Source organism: Phocoena phocoena, chromosome 7 (genome assembly GCF_963924675.1).
Source record: "Phocoena phocoena chromosome 7, mPhoPho1.1, whole genome shotgun sequence".
NCBI classification, from domain to species: domain Eukaryota; kingdom Metazoa; phylum Chordata; class Mammalia; order Artiodactyla; family Phocoenidae; genus Phocoena; species Phocoena phocoena.
The window spans coordinates 16,949,097-16,972,109 of NC_089225.1; the positions used below are offsets into that span (position 1 = coordinate 16,949,097).

Here is a 23,013-nt window from a genome sequence, read left to right on the forward strand (position 1 = left end):
ACAGCACTCTGTGTTATTTGCTCTCCCTACCTAGTCCACAACAAGCAAGGATTTGTTCTGTGCTTTGAAATTCTACTTTGCAAGCTCCTGTTTAAATGTCTGGGGCTGTGTTGGAACTTGAGGTGGTAGCACTGGGGGAGCTGTGGTAATGGTTGGGGGGGGAGGGGAGAATGTCCATCACAGAGTGACAGACTCTACGGGGGCATCTCTTCCCTCCAAAATGTCTCATTCGGGTCCCCAGACTTAGTCCGCATCTCCTCTGTATCCCGCGGTCCAGTTTAACTGAGCGACGGCCTCACCACGGCACACGGCTCTTTTGATCGGAGGGTAAACTCATTCCGTCCATCGTGACATTTGCTTTCTTAAGGGCCTCACAGTATGCAGCTTTAATAATTAATTAAATGCAGGTCACATCGCAGCCTCCCTTTTCAAGCCTGTCTGAGGACACAGCGGGTTCCTTCTGACGGTTAGCTTCTGACCACGTGGTTTTTAGAAGCTGGTGGGGTTTTCTGTTTTGTTTTGCTATTGTGCGTAACACGTGGGGACACTTTTCCCCACTAAAAAAACCCCCAAACTTCAGCAGAGTGCAAACCCAATCGGAATAGCTGAAAGGGCTGTGGCTTTTCTGATGGGGAATAAATGGTGACAGAGAGAAATTTGAGAACCTGGCTCCAGTAAGGGTCTCCGAGCAGCCTGTCTGTCCCGGTCAGTACTTTCCATTTGTCATGCAGGAAAGTTCAATGCCAGGAGACACATCCCTGGTGTTTTACTGCATGTATCTATTCCCCTCAAGTTGGGATGGGCTTGTCAATATAAAGCCAATCTTTAAAATGATCTAAATAAGAGAGAAGATCCAGGAAGGACTAAAGAGAACTCTTACTGCTAGTGTCCATTTGAAACTAAAGATTTCTCCAGGGGAACTCAGAATGATTATAACGAGTTTGGATTTAGTTTAACCCAATGCTGATTTGGCATATTACAACGATTTGTCATCTTTAAGCCATGTGCCAGATGAACGCTTTAAAATAGATGCAACTTTGCGTGAATTCTCTACAATATAGCAAAATCTGATTGCTCTATTAATAGCCAAAGTCCTTGGCCTCGGCAAGACAGAGTGGCAGCATTTTTAAAATTCATCATCTCTGCATAATTAGTTGTGAATCTCAAAATATTCAAGCTGAGGAATTAACCAGGAACTGGAGCCGTTATCCTTCAGTGTCCCTTTTCATAGTGGTCCACAGTCATCATGTCCTTGTGTTTTTCTAATTACTGCAAAACCAATTGTTTTTAACTCAGCTGCCCTGGCTCTTTGTACTTTGTTGAATGTAATCACCTTGAAATGAAGAAAACGTACTTCTCGTTCAGGAAACTGGGGCTTTTCTAGAGGAGCAGTTGGCTGTGGGACCGTGGTTCTGGAGCTTTGCTCATGGGACCTGATCAGTGCATTTGAGGGTGAGGGGTCAGAGGAGGGAGGGAGTGTTCTTGAAACTAAGTTCTAGACCACAGTGATCTACAGACCCTAGTGGGAAGTCAATTTATGAAAACTAAAAACAAATGAAGTTCCGGTTCCTCACTCTGAGCGTGGCCTTAGGCAGTAGAACACAACTGTTTAGGACTCGAGCAGCATCTCTCTCAGATGATGCTTCGAGTCTGTAGGTCTGCTTAGAAGCATCAAGGGAGCAGGGCTATGTCGCTAACCTGCCCTCAAACGCCAGTGTCCAGCACTGGCCTGGACACAGAGTCAGAGCTGAATAAACCAGATGAACTAGAGTAGAGGTCAACTCTCTTCTTTGCTTTTATTCTTTCTGTCAATCTTGTTTATCTACTAACCACTCCAACTTAGAGATTTTCAAAGAACAAATATTGGAAGAGCAAAGGTTCTCAACCATTGTCTCCTTCAGGTCTCAAGGGTGTGAGGCATTTTCATCAATAAGAGTGACTCTCTGTGACAGTAACTCCCAAGTTGGGGCAGAGATTATGAAAATCAAGCCAGGGGACCGGGACCATTTAAAAGAGACAAAACAACACAGAGGAGTCTGATATGCCTCCAGCAGCCCCCATGAAGAATCATCATTAAAGAGGAAGCTGAGGGCTTCCCTGGTGGCGCAGTGGTTGAGAGTCCGCCTGCTGATGCAGGCGACACGGGTTCGTACCCCGGTCCGGGAGGATCCCACATGCCGCGGAGCGGCTGGGCCCGTGAGCCATGGCCGCTGGGCCTGCGCGTCCGGAGCCTGCGCTCCGCAACGGGAGAGGTCACAACAGTGAGGGGCCCGCGTACCGCAAAAAAAAAAAAAAAGAGGAAGCTGAATTATGTCTGTATCCAGGAGAAAAATTGGAAAAATGGATTCACCAATTCCTCTAGCATAGCCATACAGAGAAGGAGACATGTCCTTATAGAATTTCTCTCTGTAGGTGGATGCTCTGGGTCTTTCTTTCTCTGGCCGAGGAAAGGCCCAAATGGATGATGAACGTTGCGTGAGGTTAACCAAAGCCTTAACCAGTCCTGTGTTGCATTTTTTTTTCAACACTTATGATGCTGTTTACCATTTATTCAACACCTATGATGTGCCGGGCCCTGTGCTAAGTGCCGAACACGAATGAGAAGACAGAGAGCCGGGAAGGCAGGCGTTTGTACAGGGAAAAAGAGAGGTTCGAGCTTGGATTTTGGCCCCTTGAGGTACCTGGCAGGGCAGGTGATGGCGGTGGGCAGCCAGATGGATGAATCAGAAGCTTGGGGGAGCAGCCTTGGTTAGAAATTGCTCCTTCACCTTTTGCCAGCCAGGTCCAGGGCCTTCAGTCAGGGCTGAGACTCCCTGGCGGGGCTTCATCGCTGCATGTCCGCTGGGTCTTCCCTGTTCTACATTCTGGCCCCGGTTTGCTCTCTCTCTCTCCTTCCCCTTCCCACCTCTGTCCCTTGCTCCTGCCTTCTCCCAGGCCCCACCTGCAGGAAAGGGGCAGGAGTATTTGTTACGTCTAGCCTGGCAATCTGGAGAGGGCAGCTCCATGGAAACATGGACTCACTCCACCCACCCCTTCACCTGCTGCGTCACCTACCCAGCTGCTAAAACCTGCTCCCACCGCTGCCTCTCTGCTAACACCCTGGCCTTTCTAAACACATTTCAGAGTCACCCTAAAGAAACCAACCATGAAAGGAAAGACGTGTCTTCACTTGAGTGCATTATGAGCCCTTAGGCAGGGTTTTGGAAGGCAGGATTCTTTTGCATAAGAGGTCGAGGCCACCGAGTGTCCATTTCCTAGAAGCCTCGGAGGACAGACTGCCACTGGCAGGTGCCCTCCCCTACCTTAGGGAAATTTCAGGGAACCGGGGAGAGAGGGTGTGTTTCAGAAAGGCCAACTAGCTTGGAGAACATCCATTAAGGCTTTAAGATCTACTGGCACATTCCATCCTGCAGGTTGGGGACCTCTATTACAAAACCTTTTTACTTAAAGAGGGAATGGGCTCGGGGTGGGGGGGCTCGGGGCTCGGGGGCAATCTCACTTCGCAGGCACAGGTGACGAAAGCAAGGCAAAATCGTGACTCCAAAGGGGAAAAAATCTCTACTGTACACCCGAGGCATGTACTCCTTTTATTAGTGTTTTTCTCTTAATTGTTGCTATTTTCTTTTCCTATCAACTTTGCCAACATCCAAAATGTTACCGGTGCTGCATCGACCCCGAACGTCCCTTCCCAGGCTTGCTGGAAGCCAGCACACACCCACAGGCACGCCAGCCGTCCGCACGCGTTTTCCCTCCCTGGCAGCACTGACATCAGCCAGGGCTGGGGGGTGGCTGGATCGGGCAGGGTGGGCAGATGACAGAGTTCTGGCAACAAGTCCATGTTTAAAGACAGAGGGCAGATGCCTGGCTAGAGGGAAGGCTCTTCTTGCTGGTTGTGCTGCTTCCAGGGTTACTCTGCACCTTTTCCCGAGAAGCACCACGTGCACAGAGGCTAAAGCAACAGAATGAGGGAAGCCTGCACCTCTCAAACGGGGATTTGCTCTGGTTGGAGGGAAGAGGATGAACACGGTGAGGACAGAGAGAAAAAAACCTGAGGCTGAGACTCACTTCAGTTTGCAGGGGGATAGAAAAAAACGGTAAAGGAGCAAGTTCGCTGTTCACCAGGATCCGTAGCCATCACCGAATGCGTATCCCTTATTGCTCTGCGCAAGTCATCTAAACAAGCCGGGTTAAAACTCTGAACCCTAAAGTGATTTCTCTCCTACTGACAGGTACATCCTCATTCAGAGTCAGACAATTTGTCTTAATCTTGTTTCCTTTTTTGGGATGTTTTCAAACTGCCTTTAGACCGTCCCTCCTTCCCCATCCCCACTTCCTTCCCCCACCCCTGGAACCCCACTACCAGTGTGAGAGACGGGTCTCAATACGAAGACTGTGTCCCTCTTTTTAGCAAGTAGCATATGGAATCGTGGGATTCCTCCTTGACATACTTTTTCCACTTGGCTTCTGAGACGTCACGTTCTCCTCTGCCCCGCTCACTGCTGGTTCCTACCCAGTCTCCTTTGCTGGTTCTTTCTCTTCTCCACGACCTTTACACGTGGGAGGGTGAGGTCCTCTCTCTGTCAGCACTCTGTCCTCCTCTGATCTCAGCTGGACCCAGGGCCTTAGGTGCCATCGACACGCTGACACTCCAATTACCTCTCCAGACAAGACCTGACCTGCCCAACTCCAGACTCACAGCCCACTGCCTAGTCACACCTCCGCTTGCAGTGGGCACCTCGAACTTAGCATCGATTACCACTCTGCTTCCCCCAACCTCAGCCTTCTCCACTGCAGTGGGCAGAGCTCTGTCCCTTCTAGGACCCCACCTGGCAAACCATCCTTGACCCTGCTTTTTCTTTCACCCCCATCTCCAAGCCATCAGTGATTCATGTTGTATTTTTAATCAGAACTGGAATGAGACCATTGTCACTCCTTGTGTTGTACAGTGACCCAAATCTGGCTATTAATATTGAAAGTTAATTGAAATAAAAACAAATTAAAATAGAGGAAAATGGAACTCTTAGGGAAACTACAGCAAAAATGAAATTTAGACATTCAGTTCCTTACACTAGCCACATCGCAAGAGCTCCTAAGCCATGGGTGGGTGATGGCTACGGTATTGGACAGGGCCGAGACACTGCAGAGAGTTCTATTAGCTCGTGCTGCCCACTGCTCTCACTGTTACCACCCTGGTCCCAGCCACTGACACGTCTTGCCTGGATGAGTGTCACAGCCTCTTAGTCGATCTTGTTTCTTCAGTCCTCACGACACGGCAGCCAGAGCGGTCCTCTGAAAACATCTCAGATCATGCCGTTCCTGTGCTCAGAGATGTCCAGAGACCCCCATGCGTGGCTCTCGGGGAGAAGCAAAGACCTCAGAAATGTGAGCAAGGCCGTACGAGAGCTCTGGCTCCTTTTCCGTTTACTGGACCTCACCTCCCCGTCCTGCAACATACCCCCTCTACCACAGCCACGCTGGCTGCCCGCGGCTGCTGTCTCAAGGCCACGCGCTCCCCCCAGGTATCCTCCAGGGGCTCACTCCCTTCCCTCCACCACATCTCTGCTCAAACACCAACTTCTCAGGGAGCCTTGCTCTGACTGCTCTATTTTTTTTTTTTTTTTTTGCGGTACGCGGGCCTCTCACTGTTGTGGCCTCTCCCGTTACGGAGCACAGGCTCCGAACGCGCAGGCTCAGCGGCCATGGCTCACGGGCCCAGCCGCTCCGCGGCATGTGAGATCCTCCCGGACCAGGGCACGAACCCGTGTCGCCTGCGTCGGCAGGCGGACTCTCAACCACTGCGCCACCAGGGAAGCCCTCTATTTAAATTTTAACATCCGCTCCCACCCAACCACCACTCAGGAGCAGCCCTGCTCTCCCGTCCTACCCTGCTCAACCTGTCTTTTCCATATCTCCTTTCAACAAACTATATACATTTACTAGTTTATTCTACCCATTTTTTTTTTACTGTCTGGCAGAGATCTTTGTCCATTTACTCACTGCTGGAAAGCTAGCCCAGAGGAGGCTTTTTATAAGTATTTGTTCAATAAATGAATGGAGTTTTAGAGCCGGAGGCACAGTTGAGGGTCAATGAGGTAAGGTTATTCTTCACTGTGGACCCATGTTAAGTTCAGGGTAAGAGCTGGACTAGGGAGCTGGCCTGGCCTAGGCGTCTTCATGGGGAAGGACCCATGATGATCAACTCTCCTTCCCCTTATTTGTCACAACCAGAGGGACGCTGACGCAGCCCCGAGAGCTAACAAGGACAACAGTCTAACTAAAACACCAGGGGGTATTCTCCACTTTCCTCTTGGTAAGCCTTTGCAGGATTCACCCATCTGTCCTGCTTCTCTGGTGACTTGTAGGATGCAAGCAACAAAGAGGAGGCTCAGGTTAATGACTATCCCTACACACCTATCTCACCCCCAGGTATCACGAATGTCAAGACTCTTGGAAAACCGGAAACACACAGGGTTGCTCGATTACGTGTTTTTCAAAAGCAACACATCAGGCTTGTTTTAAAAAGGAAAGTCATGGTTTCATCACATAATTGCCAAATTCGTATTTGAGAAAAGCTGATTAGGACAAAAAGAATGATTCTCCATTGTATCATTAAAATATGTCTGACAATCTAGAGCGGATTAGAAGAAAAGCAGATCCTAGACCACATTTTGTGTTCGGGGATCATCTGTCCTCTTGTATCTGTAAGGAAATGCCATCTGAATATATATATTTTTAAATGCCTCGGGATGATGGTTTTTCTACTGCCAATTCTCTTTCAAATAAAAATAATGTGAGAAAGTTTGAACCTCGTATAAACAGACGTGCTCATAATGGCATGCGTAACAGGTCCAGAGTTACAGAGCAGGATACGAGCAGAGAGCCTGGGAACACCCCATTCATGGCTCACTGGATGACTTAACTTGCCGAAGTATGTAATTAAGAACAAAGTTATCTTTATAGTCATTCCTTCATTATGCAGATAACTCCACCGGAGACTTTTTGGGAGACGCCAGATAGGAAATAAAATCCTTACAGACTGTACTGCCATGTCATTAAGATAATACCAGAAAGCAAATTGATGCATGTAGACAATCTTCCATAAGTACCAGAAAATTAGATCTCGGGAGAGACATGGAACTGAGATGTAAAATCAAAGCGGGGTGGAGACAGAGCCCAGTGAAAGGCGTGATGGACAGCTTCCCGAGAGACAGGAGCCCCGAGGGTCCCGGGGCCCCGGCGTTCATTACCTGGGGTGGCGCTCTTCATCGCTTTCACTAACTTGCCCCTTCCAGCTCCAAAACCATTATTTCCATAGTCGGGGTCACTGTCACTACCACTGCCACCGCTGGCAGAGTACGCACACATTCTGGGTACCTTGTCCTAAATGAGTAACATGAGACCGTTAAGATTATTCACACTAGTCAAAACGGGCAGAGCATCCCGTCAGGATGTTTGTACCTGGCTGTTGGCGTGTGCACAGAATTGCATTCCCGCTGCCCCACCCCCAGTCTGCCTGGTCCGTCAGTCTGCCTCACGCGGAGCTGGTGAATTCTGCTCAATTACCAGAGCTGCAGATATGCACCTGCACTGACGAAGCCACTGACCACACGCTGCCACTGTGTCCCCGTCACAGGACAGTCCCCACAGTTACCCGCTCTGCATTTGGTACAGTTTTTATGGAGCCTTATTTTTCTCAAGTGCCAATTAGAGCTGCTGTCCCAGGCCTAATGGCTTATTTATTTATTTTTATTTTATTTTTTGGCTTATTTATTTAGCTGATCTCACCATTGGCTTTCAGGTATCAGAGGGTATGACAATAATCAACCTTGGGAACAAAAGAATAAATGTTTACCCAATACCTAATTTTATGCCAGTGCCTAAAAGGATAGGAGGCTTTAGGGAGGAACACAACTGCTAGCCTACAGGGTTATACATAATCCTTGAATCTACTAACTTGGTCTCCCCGCTTACTCACACGCACACATAGCCTGACCCAAGAGGACGTTACAGGTGTGGCAGTAACACCAAGTTCGGGAATTGTGGACGTTGTTGATACCATATGGATGGTTCTTCCTGCTGTGCACACAAGTGGAGTACTGATATCTAAGACCGCAACTCTTGTGTGTAGAATCAAGAGCATTTGGGGCTGTCTTTTATATGTTTGCAGACTGCCCTGTTAGAGCCGATTATTCCACACCGATCCCAGAGAGTTCAGGCACAGAGGTATGGGATGCGTCTCTAAAGTCAATCCTGTTTGGGAGGGTGCCATTTGGTGGGAAATTATAAAAACACATTTTAGGATGTAAGCGCCCACAGCTGGGGTTATAAATTCAAGCTGCTACTTATTTCCTTTATTCCTTCATTCACGGAATCATTCATCTACCCATTCAAAAGACGCCATGCTAAGCGTCTTAGTACCCACTCTGTGCTAAGTGCTGTTCTAGGTCCTGGGGGTACAGAGCTCTGTACAGGAGGTACTGGTGGTCTAGCAAGGGTGATGTTTGCGAAGGATGACAAGTTTACAGCAGTGGTCCCAAGGGAGCCCCACGTCTAGAGTTCCAGCAGGATGCTGGGTATGACGAGATGCATTTTTTCATTCCTCTATTCAACAGACACAAATGGAACCAGGCACTGTGCTTGGAACTGGAAATATAAAGCTCACTCTTACTTTAAACTTTCCTTCCCTGCGGTCAATGAAGCAGAGCTGTGAGTTCCAAGCCACAGTTGTGACTCTTACAAGTCAGGGCAGGACTTCCAATGGGCAAAGCTAGTGCAGGAGGATGAAGGGGACCCCAGAGAGGTGTGTGTGTCGGGGAACATGAATGTTGGGTGAGGAGTGCCCTGCCATCGCACATAGAGGGGGTAGCTCCCTCCCGGCCAGCACTGAGGAATTCCCTTTCTCTTTCTCTCGCTTTTCTCTGTTTTTTTCTCCTTGGAATTGCTTGAGCCCCGCTATCGCCACCTGTTGTTTCTGAACTGTTTCCCCCTCCAACTCTGGATGTCTTCTAGGATTTTCTCAATGTTTTGGTCCCCAAATCAAGCACAGACTTCTTGAAAGAGTGCTCCTCAAAGTGTGCCCTGTGGACCGGTAGCGCCGTCATCACTGGGGAATGTATTAGAAGTGTTCGGATCTCACCCCATCGGTACCAAACAGGACACTGGCTGTATGTGGAGAGCAGCAAGATGTACCACCCTCCAGCTGATCCCGATGTCTGCTCGTTTAGGGAACTACTGCTTTGGAGAAAACCGAGAAAACCCTAACACTTAAAAGTTAAGTCATGATAGAATACACCGGTTTACTCCTTTCAGACCCTTGCTCTGAGTGCTGGACATGGAATTCAGAGGGCTGAGTTCTGACGTCAGTGTCCCAGTAACTTCTGCTTGGACCTTGCCCATGGTCCAGCATCTCTGGAGCTGCTGTCCTCTGCTGTACATCAAGGCTGTAGGCCCAGGGGATCGCTTCGCCTACTTGTCCAGGGTACCGTTTCCATACCGAGGTGCTAAAGACTGAAAGAAGGCTCTACCAGTCTGGCTGTGGGGCATATCAGATGTGGGCTGATCTGGGTATTTCGTCATCAAGGTTGGGTAGCAACCCTAGTAGAGATAGTGATAGGGCCTCCTCATGCCGGGATTGGGAGAGCCAAGGCGGCAGAAGCAGAAGGGCCAAGGAAGGGCCGGGAAGCTCAGGTAATCGATCCTAATTGTCCTTTCTCCCACTCTTCTCACTATAGGTACCACCAAAGACACCGAAGTGGACCAGCCCAAGGGCGAGCTGAGAAATCGTGAACAGGCTGAATACGGCCCAAGTAATTAGTTGGAACAGGTAAGCGGGAGGGCACTGAGGAGGGACTACCACATAGCACCCAGGGAGGACCCAAGACTCCCGGAGCCCCGAGCTCCTCCCCAGGTCCAATCACACTTCAGGAGGCCTGTGTGCTTGCCATCTCAGGGCGGATGAAGAATCCCCAGCAAAAATGATGGGGATTGAAGAAACACACGTCTCACTGACCCCGGCAGGTCACCTGACCGCTCCAGGCTTTAGTTTCTTCATGCCAAAAGGGAAAATAATTACACCTGCTTTACTGGTTTCATGGAGCAAGGTAAAAGACAAAGTAACTGATGATGAAAAAATATCATTGAATCATTCTAAGTGGTGCTCTTAGGGCTTGGGAGAGTGAACGGCCGTTCCACAATGTCTACTCAGGGCAGAGCATCCTTACCTCAAGAGTTGGGATGCAGATGGATGGAATCATTTGAATTACAAGAACTCACAGTGTTACTTAATAATTCAGGAAAAAAGGAGAGCCTTGGTCTTTATGCACTAATCCCACAACAAATCTGACTTAACATTAAAATCTATCACAGAAGTGGTTAAGGAGGTCATTTTTCACACTCAGGACAATTAGGTGGAGGGTGCCCTCCTGTCGACTCTCCTTACCTGGGTCTCCGCAGCAGTGCCGTCCCCCCCCCAGGCTAGAAGTGGCTTGCTCTCCACTGCCGTTGTGTTTTCAGCATATTCGAATGACGAACAAGTCTGAGGCCTTGGCTTGGCTTCACTCTGCATTTGGGAATTGATTTTTCCTAAATGAGGAAATGTATATGAAATCACAACCAGCTTTCTTCAACTCTTTAACAAGTTTAGGGATGAGGGTAGGGGAGATAGTCAGAAATAATCCGAAGGGTCCAAACATGGTAACAGCTTGGTTTCCCAACATTCTGTCTCCTGCAAGTCTATGCTAACAGAAATGTCTGCATAATTACGTGTATCTTTGGAGGATGTCCACCTTGGAGTCCCAAATGCAAACTGTGCTTGGACCACTTTTCCAAAAATTGTTGACAAGTTTTTCATGTTAGAAAGGGTTCAGTGGGCAAACTGCTTGGGAAACGCTGATCATTCCTCAAACAGTGTTATACATCAAATAACAAACAAGCTTCTGTTTTGGAGGACTTCTCGGAGCCTTCATTATGCTAATGGGGATTTTCATAATTTCCAAAGGGAGGATGTGAATCCACAGCCTTTCCCAAACATGTTTGCTCAGGGAACCCTGATTTCCCTAGGAAACTTATGAAGGTCATTCTGAATAAGGTGGTTTGCGAAACTGCTCAGAGGCCCTTTAAGATCTTGCCGGGCAGTCTCAAACTCATATGTGTATATACCTCAGCCAAGCTCTTTTTACACTGCAGGTTCTGATTTGGTAGGTCTGGAGCAGGGTCTGAGAGCTGGCATCTATGACAAGCTCCCAGGGGCTGCTCTTGGCCCATGGATTACATTGTGAGTAGCCAAGGGTGCAATTAGCAGAGAATGATTAAAATGTCTCCATTACCCATAATAGTGGATTAACCTGCAGAGTGTAGTCTTTCCTCCTGTCAGAAAGGAGAATTGCTGTCATTATCCTTCAGCCTCAGTGATTATCAACAGGACAGGCTGTGAGAGCCTTTCAACAGCATTTTGCTTGTGAGCACAAGTGAGGTAATGTATTTTCATCAGCACTGGGAGGTCTGTACGGTTCCTTCCATCTTTGATACGGGGATAAGAAAATAACTAATTCAAATGCATATATTAACCAGGAATTGACTGCTCAAAACCACTTTCCTTTTTCTTTCTTTTTTTTTTTTTTTTGCGGTACGCGGGCCTCTCACTGTTGTGGCCTCTCCCGTAGCGAAGCACAGGCTCCGGACGTGCAGGCTTGCGGCCATGGCTCACAGGCCCAGCTGCTCCGCGGCATGTGGGAATCTTCCCGGACCGGGGCACAGACCCGTGTCCCCTGCATTGGCAGGCAGACTCTCAACCACTGCGCCACCAGGGGAGCCCCCACTTTCCTTTTGTTCCAACTAGATCTCCATTCCTTAATATTTAAAATGAGTAACCAATGGCCACAGAAAAGAGAAAAGCCTTGGAAAGGCAGCCCTGCCTCTGACCCGCAGTGACAACATCTTAAGGTAGACAGGAAGCTTCGCGATGGACGGCACAAAAAGGTCCTGCAGTGTGTTGACCTCACTCTCTACCATCTACTACTTTTTTGTTTTTACAACTCTTCATGACAAGCTAATTAAGACACAAAACTAAGAAAACCGGTGCACTGAATATCAGCAGCAAGATCAGAACAATCTCCTTCCTATCCCCTTCTTATGAAGCAATTCGAGGCTTGCAGTTCCTATTCAATTTGTTATAATGACCGCGTTTAATCATGGAGTCCGCTAGGCAGCCTGCCGCTGAATGGAGGTCACACACGTGACTAGTCAGGCATGGAGCACATCATCTATAACTGCAATTTCGCCCCTGAATCTCCGGAGGCTGTGTCATTCATTAACAGTACATTTACTTCAAAAATAATATATGTCCCAGCGTTTTCCAATGTAGCCTTGGCTTGAAATAAGCAGAAGTTTGTGATGAAACATTCACGGCAGTCAGTACTACTGCATGGAGGAAGAACTCAGCCATGGGAATAACCCAATCACACTGACTCACAGATGTTTAACGAAAAGTCTTCTAATTTCTCAGAAGCCCATGGTATAATCTCTACTTGTGGTTGCTTTCTCATCATCCAATCATAAATGAAAGTCTTTAGAATTCTAGTTCATGTGCTTATAGATGTCATAAACGCACCACGAGGCGCACAAGTTAAAAGTTATCTAGTGTCATCCCAAGCTGCAATAAATATTTTTAATCTTGAGGGAACAGTGAAAAAACTTTGACCCTTAGCCTGGCCCTATCTTTAATCACGAAAGCTTGTTTCCACTGACTACAGCAAAGGATGGTACTTCTCAGTGGGAGGGCTCCCTCCATCCCGTTGTAGTTAACAGACAATCTACTGCTAATATATCAAACTACGTTTTTTATAGCTCAACGTATAAATACATTTGAGCGGGATAGGAATATGTCAGAAGACATATGTTTCTGTGAGAGGGCAAACAACATTTCAGTTAAATTTACGTCTACGCTCAGAGTTATACTCTGGTCTATACTCAGAGTTAAGTTTTAAAAGACAAAATGTGAAGTCTACGTTGTATGGTTTTTTCTTTGTCAATTTATATATCCATCTACCTGTGCTAACAACGTGCTTGTTTCCTTTATGTGTGTGTACACTCCTTAAATAATACTGAGAGTAGATGATGTTTAATACTTGTTTTCTTTTTATGTTTTGGTTGAGGACATACAGGGATTTCATGCATCTACATTTCCACTGGGCAGAGGTCACTGACTGACCTCCTGGTGGAAATCTTTTCTGCTGCCTGTTCTCCATTTTTGTCAGCAAGTGCATGATTCTAGTGAGCAAACAATCTCATCTGGAAGGTAACAGGCATCTTACCTGAGGAGGCTGGCTTGGGGAGGCGACTCTGAAGAGGTCGCATCCCTCTGGCAGTCATGATGGGGTCGGATGTGGAATGAACAATGGCGTTGTCTTTAGATCCCCGGCTGTCTGCAGAGGAAGGCACTTCTCGTTCAAGGGTCTGGGCTCTTATGGAGGAAGCTGCACAAAGGGCTGGCTGGAGAGACAGGAGGGGCTCAGTGTCATCGGGGGAGTCTGCTTGGCACAGGTGCCGTCCCGCTGAGCGGTTTCCTGAGTCTGGGAGCGGGAAGGTTCCAATCCCACTGTCCAGTGTCCTCATCTGGCAGTTCGTTTCTAGACAGAGTGACATAGTGAGAATTAGAGACTGCTCACGTAAAAGGAGAAAAGGATCATGGGCATTTGGATCTGGTCTGGAGGAAAGGGGATATCTAGAAGGAAGAAATACTCGTAAGGGTGTAGTAGATTTCCAGGGAGTGGCATGAAACAGACATCTAATTGAACACGGAAATTTTCCCTTAACATAATACGGAGTAAGAAGGTTAGCCATTACTGGCAGCGAGAGTCACGTGTACATACAAAGTACATGGTTCTCTAGAGTTATTAGGTTAAAAGAACGGTCACTGGAGACCAAAAATTATTTTTGATCACCCTTATTTCAATTGGGAATCATATGACTTCAATCAACTAGGTAACATTTATTAACTGAAATAAGATGAGTAATGAGCACACGTAATAAATTGAAGTGATGTCCTAACAAAGGCAGCTGTGCATCTCTTACGTGAATTACCATCCGCCAGCAGTTAACTAAGTCTCTGGCCTCTCCATTTGACTGTGAGGACAAGTAATTCACATACTATAAGGGTCATCCCCAAAGGTACATCACTTATCATGTGGGCTTCCTATGACTCAACTGCTATCTGAGGTCTCACAGGGAAGGTCACAGAGCCACTTTCTGTCTTTCCATCTACCTTCACGTAACGACAAAGCTCATCAGTACTCTTTGGATCTCTTGTCAGTCCCAGGGCTCCCACTATTCCCTAAAACAAACCAAGTTGATTTCACCATATGTGTGACATATTCTGCCAATTACATCTCACCTTCAAAACATTTTATATCCAAGAAAAATACAATATCTGAAAAAATTATTACAGAATTAATTCCTGAAATGTGGTGTAGTTTATCTAAGCCAATGAGACAGCTTCCAAGATCCGCTTGTCACCCAAAAGCCTCCTGTTTACACAATAATCTTAGAGTGAAACGGCCTTAGTAGAAGTTTGTATTAGCATCTTATCAGTCTAGGACTGGAGAAGAGGGACATCTTAACACCGTGTTAGGCACGGTGGGGAATATAATAGACTATGCTGTGATCTTTGTATCAAGAGGCTCGACGGCTAACATTTCAGTGGTGCTCGGGAGTCTGGTCTCTGCTAATAACTAATTGTGAGAGCCCTCCACATAAGAACCTTAACCCCTCAAGGGCTCAGGTTCCTTATAGAGTTTCTGTGAGAATAAAGATATGTTCACTGTGGAATCTCTTGAATTTAGAATGACCCCTAGCACACCGCAGGATAGCTGAATGAAAGAAATAATGAATGACGACGTATAAAAAACACTAGATATATTTATTAGATTTCAGTAGATATCTGACAGGTAAATAGTTTATCCTTCAGTACCTTCCTCACACAATCTCATTTGATGCTCACTAATTAGTATCTGAACTTCAGAATTTGACCATTCCCCTACCTTTCTCCTCAAAACGTCTCTGCTCTGAGTACTAGAATTCTGCGAAATTCCTAATACTAAGGTGAAAACAAAGGGGTGGGGGTGGGTACAGAGTTAGCTTTTATAGGTTCTAGTAGCTTTGGTCCTTGGCTTTAGAAGCACTAGAAAGATGAAGTCCCTGTCAAAAGAGAGGATTCAGTCTCCAAAGGGATATTTAGTAGGAAGATACAGATACCCTTTCTCCAGTACGGTGCCATTTAGCCATCTCAAACGCCATCTGATCTCAGACTGATCATGGACTCCAGGAGCCCTGAGTCACGTGGCTACAGTCTGAGATCTTTCCCAGAACCACAAGGGCTAAGTTTTAGTTCCATTCATTTCAGGGCCTCCACCTGGTCAGCTTTCCTCTCAACCGGCTTCTGAGATTATTCATTATCTTCTCTATTCATCTTCTCCTCAATTAAGCCGACTCAATTGCTACAAAATAGCCTTTTGGAGAAATAATCAGCTGTTTGCATGGGAAGGCAATGCCAGAAAAGAAAGATCTTCTTATTCAGAATTTGGTGTCCCTTCTTCATGTTAGCCTAGACATACGACACACCTCATATTTAACAATGTCCATACGTTGTACTTGGAGCAATTCTAAATGTCTGAACTATTTCAGTCTCACACAGGAGTAAGTGGATCGGAATCGACCCAGTCTTCAGGGATGGGGATCAAAGAGTCATGGGATGTAATAGCTGTGTCAGTCCCTACGTGCCCCAGGCTGCCTGCCATAATAATTTCCTCCCAGCATCTCCAGGATGCCTACCTCTGAACAAAAGAATGCTCAACATGGCAACATTAGGGGTTCTTTTCCTTTTGTGAAAATGGATCATCAAGTTTGGCTGCAGCGAGGAGTTCACTGCTTTCTTTGCATCATCCCTTCATCTTCTCAACCTCAAAGGGTAAGAACTATCATTGCCATCTACAAATGAGAAATCATGGCTCAAAAAGGTAACTTGTCCAAGGCTGTATGCTGTAAATAAAGAGCCTTGGATTTGAATCCAGACTTACATAAATACAGAGACCACGCTCTTAGCCACCAAGCTATACTGATTCTGCCAAAAAGTTCAGGGAAATCCAGAAGTGGGGTCTGCTCTGTCAGCAGCCATTGAGGCAGCCTTGTGAGCTCAGAGTACACAGAAGGGCCCCCTGCCTCTGGCCAGTGCGCCCAGCTTCTCCTATGGAACTGGTGCTGGCCCTGAATTCCAGCTGGTTCCCATACCTCCCATCCTGAGGCTGGAGTTAACAGTTGGCATTCCCGGCATCTGCACGGTTCCCGAGAGCCACAATTGTCCGGTACCTCTTCCCCCACCCTCTTGGATCGATCGCATCTGTAGACTCCCATGCCAGGGTTTTTCTGGCATTTATCTCATCTCTCTGGCCCTGGTGATAGGCATTGCCTGCAAGGGCAATATTTTTCTGGCTTTGTCTAAGAACTCTCTCCCTTATAGGTATTTTATGAGTTAATCCAGTCCCTTCAAATGGAGACTCAAAAAGCAAAGTGGGATTCTTGGCAACCTTTTCAGTGATTTTGCTGGGGAAAGGCCCCAGACACTAAAGCCCATGTATGTTGGCCTGGCCTGTAACACCAGGCAGGAAATAGGGCAGGGAGAAATCTGGGGTAGGCAGAAAGACGAAGGAGGTCTAACTCTGGTGCCCTTCTGAGGACACCAGCATTTTGGGGCACCTGTCCCTTTATACTATTTTCTTTTCCCTTCTTTCCCTCCACAATACTGTCATAATCAGAAGCTATAAAACAGGATTTCTGGTATTCCTGAGTTCTTTGATCCTCTAAGAATTGTGTGCACTGACATTAAACACAGAAATCACCTGTTATTAAAGCCCCCTTTTTATTTCTAAACATTACAGATGCCAAAGGCAGTGAATTTGAAGGACTCACTTGTAATACCTACGAAATGAGGTATGGACAGTCAGGAACTCAGACACCATATGCCAAGTTTCCCCCTCAAGCGAATTTCTCCAGAACGCATAAACCTTTGGAAATAGAGTTTATACTGAAAATGCTGACACCTTCTTTATGTAGTCTCTTTCAGGCACTGTAAGTTTCTTACAGTTCATAAAAATACTGTAATCTGAAACAGTGTTAGATATTGTACTTTTGAAGTCAGTTTCTTTTCTCAGGGGATTATAAGAACTCACAAAATAATTGAATGGCCGTGATAAAGATAACGTTCAAAGGGACAAGCCAGCCTTGCATCCAGAATGAGTTGACTCAGTTCTGAGCTCACAACATGTTTAAGTTCACGTTGTGACTGTGAGAACAGCTGTCAACAGGGTCTTGCTAATGAGTCAAGGGTTGGATCACTAGACGGACCAGTGGGTTTCATCCTTTCAAGGTCACTAATGACTTCTCCTACCCTGATGACTTCTCGTCATCCCATTTGCCTTCTGTCTCTTAAGGTAAGTTCTCTCACTTATCACCACCAACAAGCCCCAGATGTTTCATGGGATGACTTAAGCAGTGCTTCCCAGTCCTTTTAAAGTTCTGGCACACATAGGAAATACACACATACAGCTCACTGAGGAACACACCGGCTGCCCCAGGACCCCCGGATACCTGAGAGCTGAGGGCTCAACATCTCAGCACACCTGGGGTAAGTTCAGGGCACGTCAACATGGTACGGAATCTCTTCCGTACAGAATGGACTTGGGACCTTCTTTTCCTGTCCCCTTGGATGCATTATCGTGCATACCTCCAGCAGGAAAGTAGATGGACAGCCTTGTAGTCCGTTAGCAGCTGACAGGAGAATTTTTAGGTCCTTCTTTTTGGAAGGAACGTTGAGAGTGTTGTGTTAGGAATACTGTCTGGCCTCAGAGCTTCAGTAAAGAGGGATTTATCGTGCCTGAGAGGCGGGGGGCGGGGATGAGTCAGCGGAGGGTGAGCAGGGCAGCCAAGATGGGGGACGTTCTGCGTGGGATGGTGGCAGAGAAGACATTTTGGAGAAACAATTCAACCAGGGGTTTTTCAACTGTTAACTCAGGATGTGCAATACAAAATCCCCACTCAGCTCATCAGTGAGCATCAGCCCTCTGCTCCTGGACCAGGTGCCCCAGCAGGTGGCTTTAGGTTCCTCATATGAAAATTAGATTATATAACCTCCATCACAGGGACGCTCTGAGGACTAGCTACATAGCACATAATAAACATAGCACGATGCCTGGAACAGGTACACAGCTATTATTCAGAAAATGGCAGCAATTCTCAAAATAAGTGTTATTAGACTGCTAGCAGCCTGGGGGCAGATTGGGTTTTATCCATCTCTTCAGAATTCCCACGTAAGCCTGTTCCTGACTCTACATCGCCTTTTTCTACAGAATGGCAATTATATGCTAATAGAGCTGATGATAACTATAGGCTGAGAGAGTGCCTGATTTATTCGCCATCACCCACGCTCAGCACAGAGCCTGACACATAGCTAGCACGGAGTGTAATGAAAAAATAGGTGGATGAAATAAGCTCTCATCTTTAGAAAATTCTTCCTGAAATTAAATTGAATATGAACTTTTCCTTTTGAAATCCCAATCTGCTGTTTTTTTGTTCTCACTTCAGCAACCAGAGAAAGCAGCTGACTTCCTTTTTCTGTGCAGCTATATTTCTCATACAGCCAGACTTCATTAATTCAGATAGCCAGGGGGGATAAGATCATTCAGAATTATTGAATATTTTAAAGACAGGTTTCTTAATACTTCCAAGCCCTTAGAGCAAGGGTCAGGGACCAAGACGAAGGATAGTGCAGGGAATGTGGCTTTAGTATCTGCCTTGGCCCCCGCCCCTACCTCAAAGCATCACTGGGCTGGAAGGTCCCCGGTCTGGCCTCATTCCTCCTGCTCTCATCCTCAGGGAGTGTAGATGCCAAGCTGAGTGCCGGCGTCACGTTTAACATCAGCACGCGTAGTAGCACAAGAACCAGGTTATCACAGAGGCAAGTTCCTGGGAGCCATTTGTAGTGAACAGATGAGATTACTCAGGGACTTCTTATATGTCCTTACACAAAACAGTGAGGTTTTTCTCTTTTAAACAATTTGTTCTCTTAATTGGCTTCTTCTTGCATCTTCCAAACTTGTTTTACACTATTCATTTACATTGTAACACTATATTTAAAATAGCTGCAAAGGGAAAAGCTTATTTCCAGCACTGTTTCAGTTAATATAAATTTCCAAGTTAGTGCAGTCTGTATTAGCACTGATTTTGAGTGTTTGGGAAAGGCCACTAACTCATTTTTTCCTCAGTCTTCTACAGATTAAAGTATCTCAATTTTTTTTCACGGATCCTATCTCACAAATCTTTAATTGCTTGAATGTATAAACCAAAACTCTTGGTATTATTAATGTATCTGCCCATAGAGATTATTATATAGGACAGGCTTAAGCAAACCCGACTTGAGTTCCAAGTTCGTCTAAATATTCGGAAGAATGAAGCGAAAAGAAAATAGGCTTCAGAGTTGGAAAGACTAGGCTTGACGATCTGCTTGGCTACCTGCTGGCTGTGTCACAACAAGGGAATTTTTAAAACATCCTGACATCATATAATCATAGCTCACTGGTAATAACGCTCGTTACAAAGTAGGTACTCTGTAAGTTTCCAGAAGGGGTTGTCAAGGAGAGGTGAGGGCCCCTGCAGGTACATAATACACACACTGTCTGGAATCGAAGACAAACCAAACTCCCCCTGTGTGGTCAGTGTTCTACTGCAGCACCTGGGTACATTTCACTAAACAACTGCCCCAGTTATTTCCTAAGCAAGTGCCATGTGGCAACCATTTCCTTGGGGGTTACTTGATCACATCGTTATTGAACGATTATAAACATGGAGCAAAGTATTTGGAGTTGGTTGCAAGCTGCCTCATGTATAGAAAAGAAGGAGTCCATTTTTCCAAGAAATCCATTTTGGAATAGGCACCAGAAAGGCTTTTTAAAAAGCTTAAGCAAATGATGTTTCCAATTATCCTTTGTTCACAGACTCGCTACATTCTCAGGGAATATCCCCAAATTAGTAAGCTCTGATTTTCAGTCTGTCCTAAAAGGTTACACTTGCTTCTGTGCAATGATCTACCCTCGCTTATATATTCAAACAAACTGCTTCAGTAATCACTGTTTTTTTCCCCTCTTCCACACTCGTAAATCCTAGGAAAATGGAAAACTTTAAAACCCAAGCTCATTTTTACTTTGAGAACTTTAATCATACCTACAAAGTTTCAGCCAAACAAAATTTCAAATTGTGTTGAATGAGGACTCAACCCAATTCACCAGCCAGAAAGAGCAACTCACGGGTGTTTAGTAGTCATACCGTATTACTAACTGGCATACTTTCCTATAATGCAATTGGTCGTGCAAATAAGTCTTTGTATGAGTTCTCTCCAGGTTCCTAAACATCTTAAGCTATGTGTGGTACTGGCAATAGAAACTTAACTACAGATGGGAGAACAGATCTCTTTATTTGCACATCTTTCTCTTCATCTGTATGGCTGAAATAAGCTAAGAAAAACTAAGTCTGTTGCCAAAGCCACATCAATTAAATGTGGGTTATTCATTCTGGGCTTACTACCCTGTGGTTTTGTTAAAGTAGTCCAAAATGACTATATCGGCTCTTTATTCACAAACATCGGGTAACTTTTGACTGTGGCATTAAGATGAACTTCTGGACGAGTAAATTCAATTTGATGGCTTCAGAATATGCATGTAAATACTCAGCTTCTAAGTTCAAACTGGATTTAAGCTTTCTGAGATTTGAAAAGTATATAGGAGAATGTAAATTTATTTTCTAACCCTTGTGTTCTCTTTGACATAAAGGAAGACTGGAACTTTGGGGCTCTGGTACACTGGTACATAGGGAATAAATATGAGAAAAAAATGAAGGGCGTTAATGTGACAAAAAGTTTTAAAAAGAAAAAAGCAGATCATAAAACTCCTCTGTCAAGGTGAAGGACAAGTTATTTAAATCAATATAAAAGACACGTCACCTCAGACTGGGTTGATACCCTGTTAACCCAATATTATGTCTGACAGTGGTAGCATCACATAAAATATTGTAGTGGGATGTGACTTAAGGATATAGACCGGAAAAGGTCAGAAATATGTTCCAAATGCCCATGCAGACCACGAATTAATAGAAATCCTCCTTAAATTTATGTAATTATTCATCTGGTATAAACCCTGAGGAAAAAATTCCTTAGGTTCGCTATAACACGTGCTTCGCCTTGTGACTGACACTAAGACAACCTCTTCAGAGGTGTGGGGGATGGCTCTTGGTCTAGTATTCTGAGATTTGTTATGCAACTTTCCAAACCCTTCCTGATTTTACAAATTTTAATCATTATCTCTAGACTCTTATTCTTCTAGGCTGAAAAATCTTGAGACCTTCACATAACTCCTTCACGTCTTGCTATGCCACTATGCCTGTCTTGTAAAACAGTGGTGAGATTTGCATGTGATATTTACTGTGATATATAAGAGTAGGCTAACGTGATCACTACAGTTTAAAAACCAGTATTTGCTTGACTTGGTCAGCTGGTCTAGGAACAGACTTGGATCCCAGATGGCTACATCTTGTTTTGGGAGTCACTCTGACTTCCAGGTCAAAGTCCTTGTTGACGAGAATACAACACAGATTCCTCCCAATTCCTCACAGAGCGATGATTACCACTTAAACACTTTCCTATCCATATGTCAAGTCTTGTCCTCCTCAGCTATTTTTCTAATTGGAAAAAAGAAAGCCCTTAATTTTATTAGTAAAACTTTCTAGAGTACCATAAAAATGTAGACCAACTATGGTTCCAGCCCTGATCTGTGTCCATCATTTTGCTAATCGAAGAAATGCCAATTTAGCTCTCCCTTTTGTTTCCTGTTATCCCTGCTCATTCTGTATCCATGACAAAATTGCTCTATCCTCAACTTTTTTCCCCCAATCTAATGATAATCTAGCTATTTGCTTGTATCTTCCTTTAATCCACTTTCGTGCTGGTGCTTATGAAAGGCATATTAAAGGTCTAAACAAATGATGTTTACTGATTCTCCTTGGTTCACACACTTATTACATTCTCAGATCACACTCCCAAATTAGTAAGTCACAATTTCCCCTTAGAGAAGATACAGCGTATTTATCCTAAAAGGTGGTCCTTGTATCTGTTCGATGATCTACCCTCTCTCTTAGCTTCACTCCATCTCTATCTGCCCTGCCAAAAGGAAGTGAGAAGCTGAACAATTATCTGGTGAATCTGAAGGACACAGATGGCTATTATGGGTAAACCTGTCTCTCTAAATCTCTAACATTCCATATCGGGTTTGCTGAATTATATGGACAACTGCCTCTGCTCTCCATTTTACCTGCCTGGATAACATCTGCTTTGATAAGGCAAGTGAGGGAAGGGAGGAAAGAAGATAAACTGGAGGTAAGCTGCTGCAGGAAGAGAGTCAAAACAGCTTTCCTTGGTACGGAGCATATAAAAACAGAGAAGCAGGAGGAGATTCAGATCTATCAATTTAGCAACACATAAAAAATTTATTAAAGATGTTTACAAGAGGTAAAGCATCCTATGTATTATTAAATTTATTTATTTTTGGCTGCTTTGGTTCTTTGTTACTGCGCGGCTTTCTCTAGTTGCGGCGAGCGGGGGCTACTCTTTGTTGTGGCGCGTGGGCTTCTCATTGCGGTGGCTTCTCTTGTTGTGGAGCACGAGCTCTAGGCATGTGGGCTTAAGTAGTTGTGGCACGCGGGCTCAGCAGTTGTGGCTCTCAGGCTCAATAGCTGTGGCACACGGGCTTGGTTGCTCCGCGGCATGTGGGATCTTCCCGGGCCAGGGCTCGAAGCCGTGTCCCCTGCATTGGCAGGTGGATTCTTAACCACTGCGCCACCAGGGAAGTCCTCCTATGTATTATTAACCTATTTTATTTATTTTTAACAATTTTATTTATTCATTTTTGGCTGCGTTGGGTC

At 45.6% G+C, this 23,013-nt stretch overlaps 1 protein-coding gene across 1 annotated transcript in view; it reads right to left on the minus strand.

Moving 5' to 3' along the window:
- The window catches only part of NCKAP5 (NCK associated protein 5), a 906,625-nt gene that overhangs the window by 32,421 nt on the left and 851,191 nt on the right, over positions 1-23,013 (minus strand). Inside the window, exons 15-18 of the mRNA XM_065880133.1 lie at positions 13,311-13,625; positions 10,439-10,581; positions 7,248-7,380; positions 3,659-3,822 (exon numbers count right to left, since the gene is read on the minus strand). Coding sequence (XP_065736205.1) covers positions 3,659-3,822; positions 7,248-7,380; positions 10,439-10,581; positions 13,311-13,625 — 755 coding nt within the window. The remainder of the gene's footprint in view (positions 1-3,658; positions 3,823-7,247; positions 7,381-10,438; positions 10,582-13,310; positions 13,626-23,013) is intronic.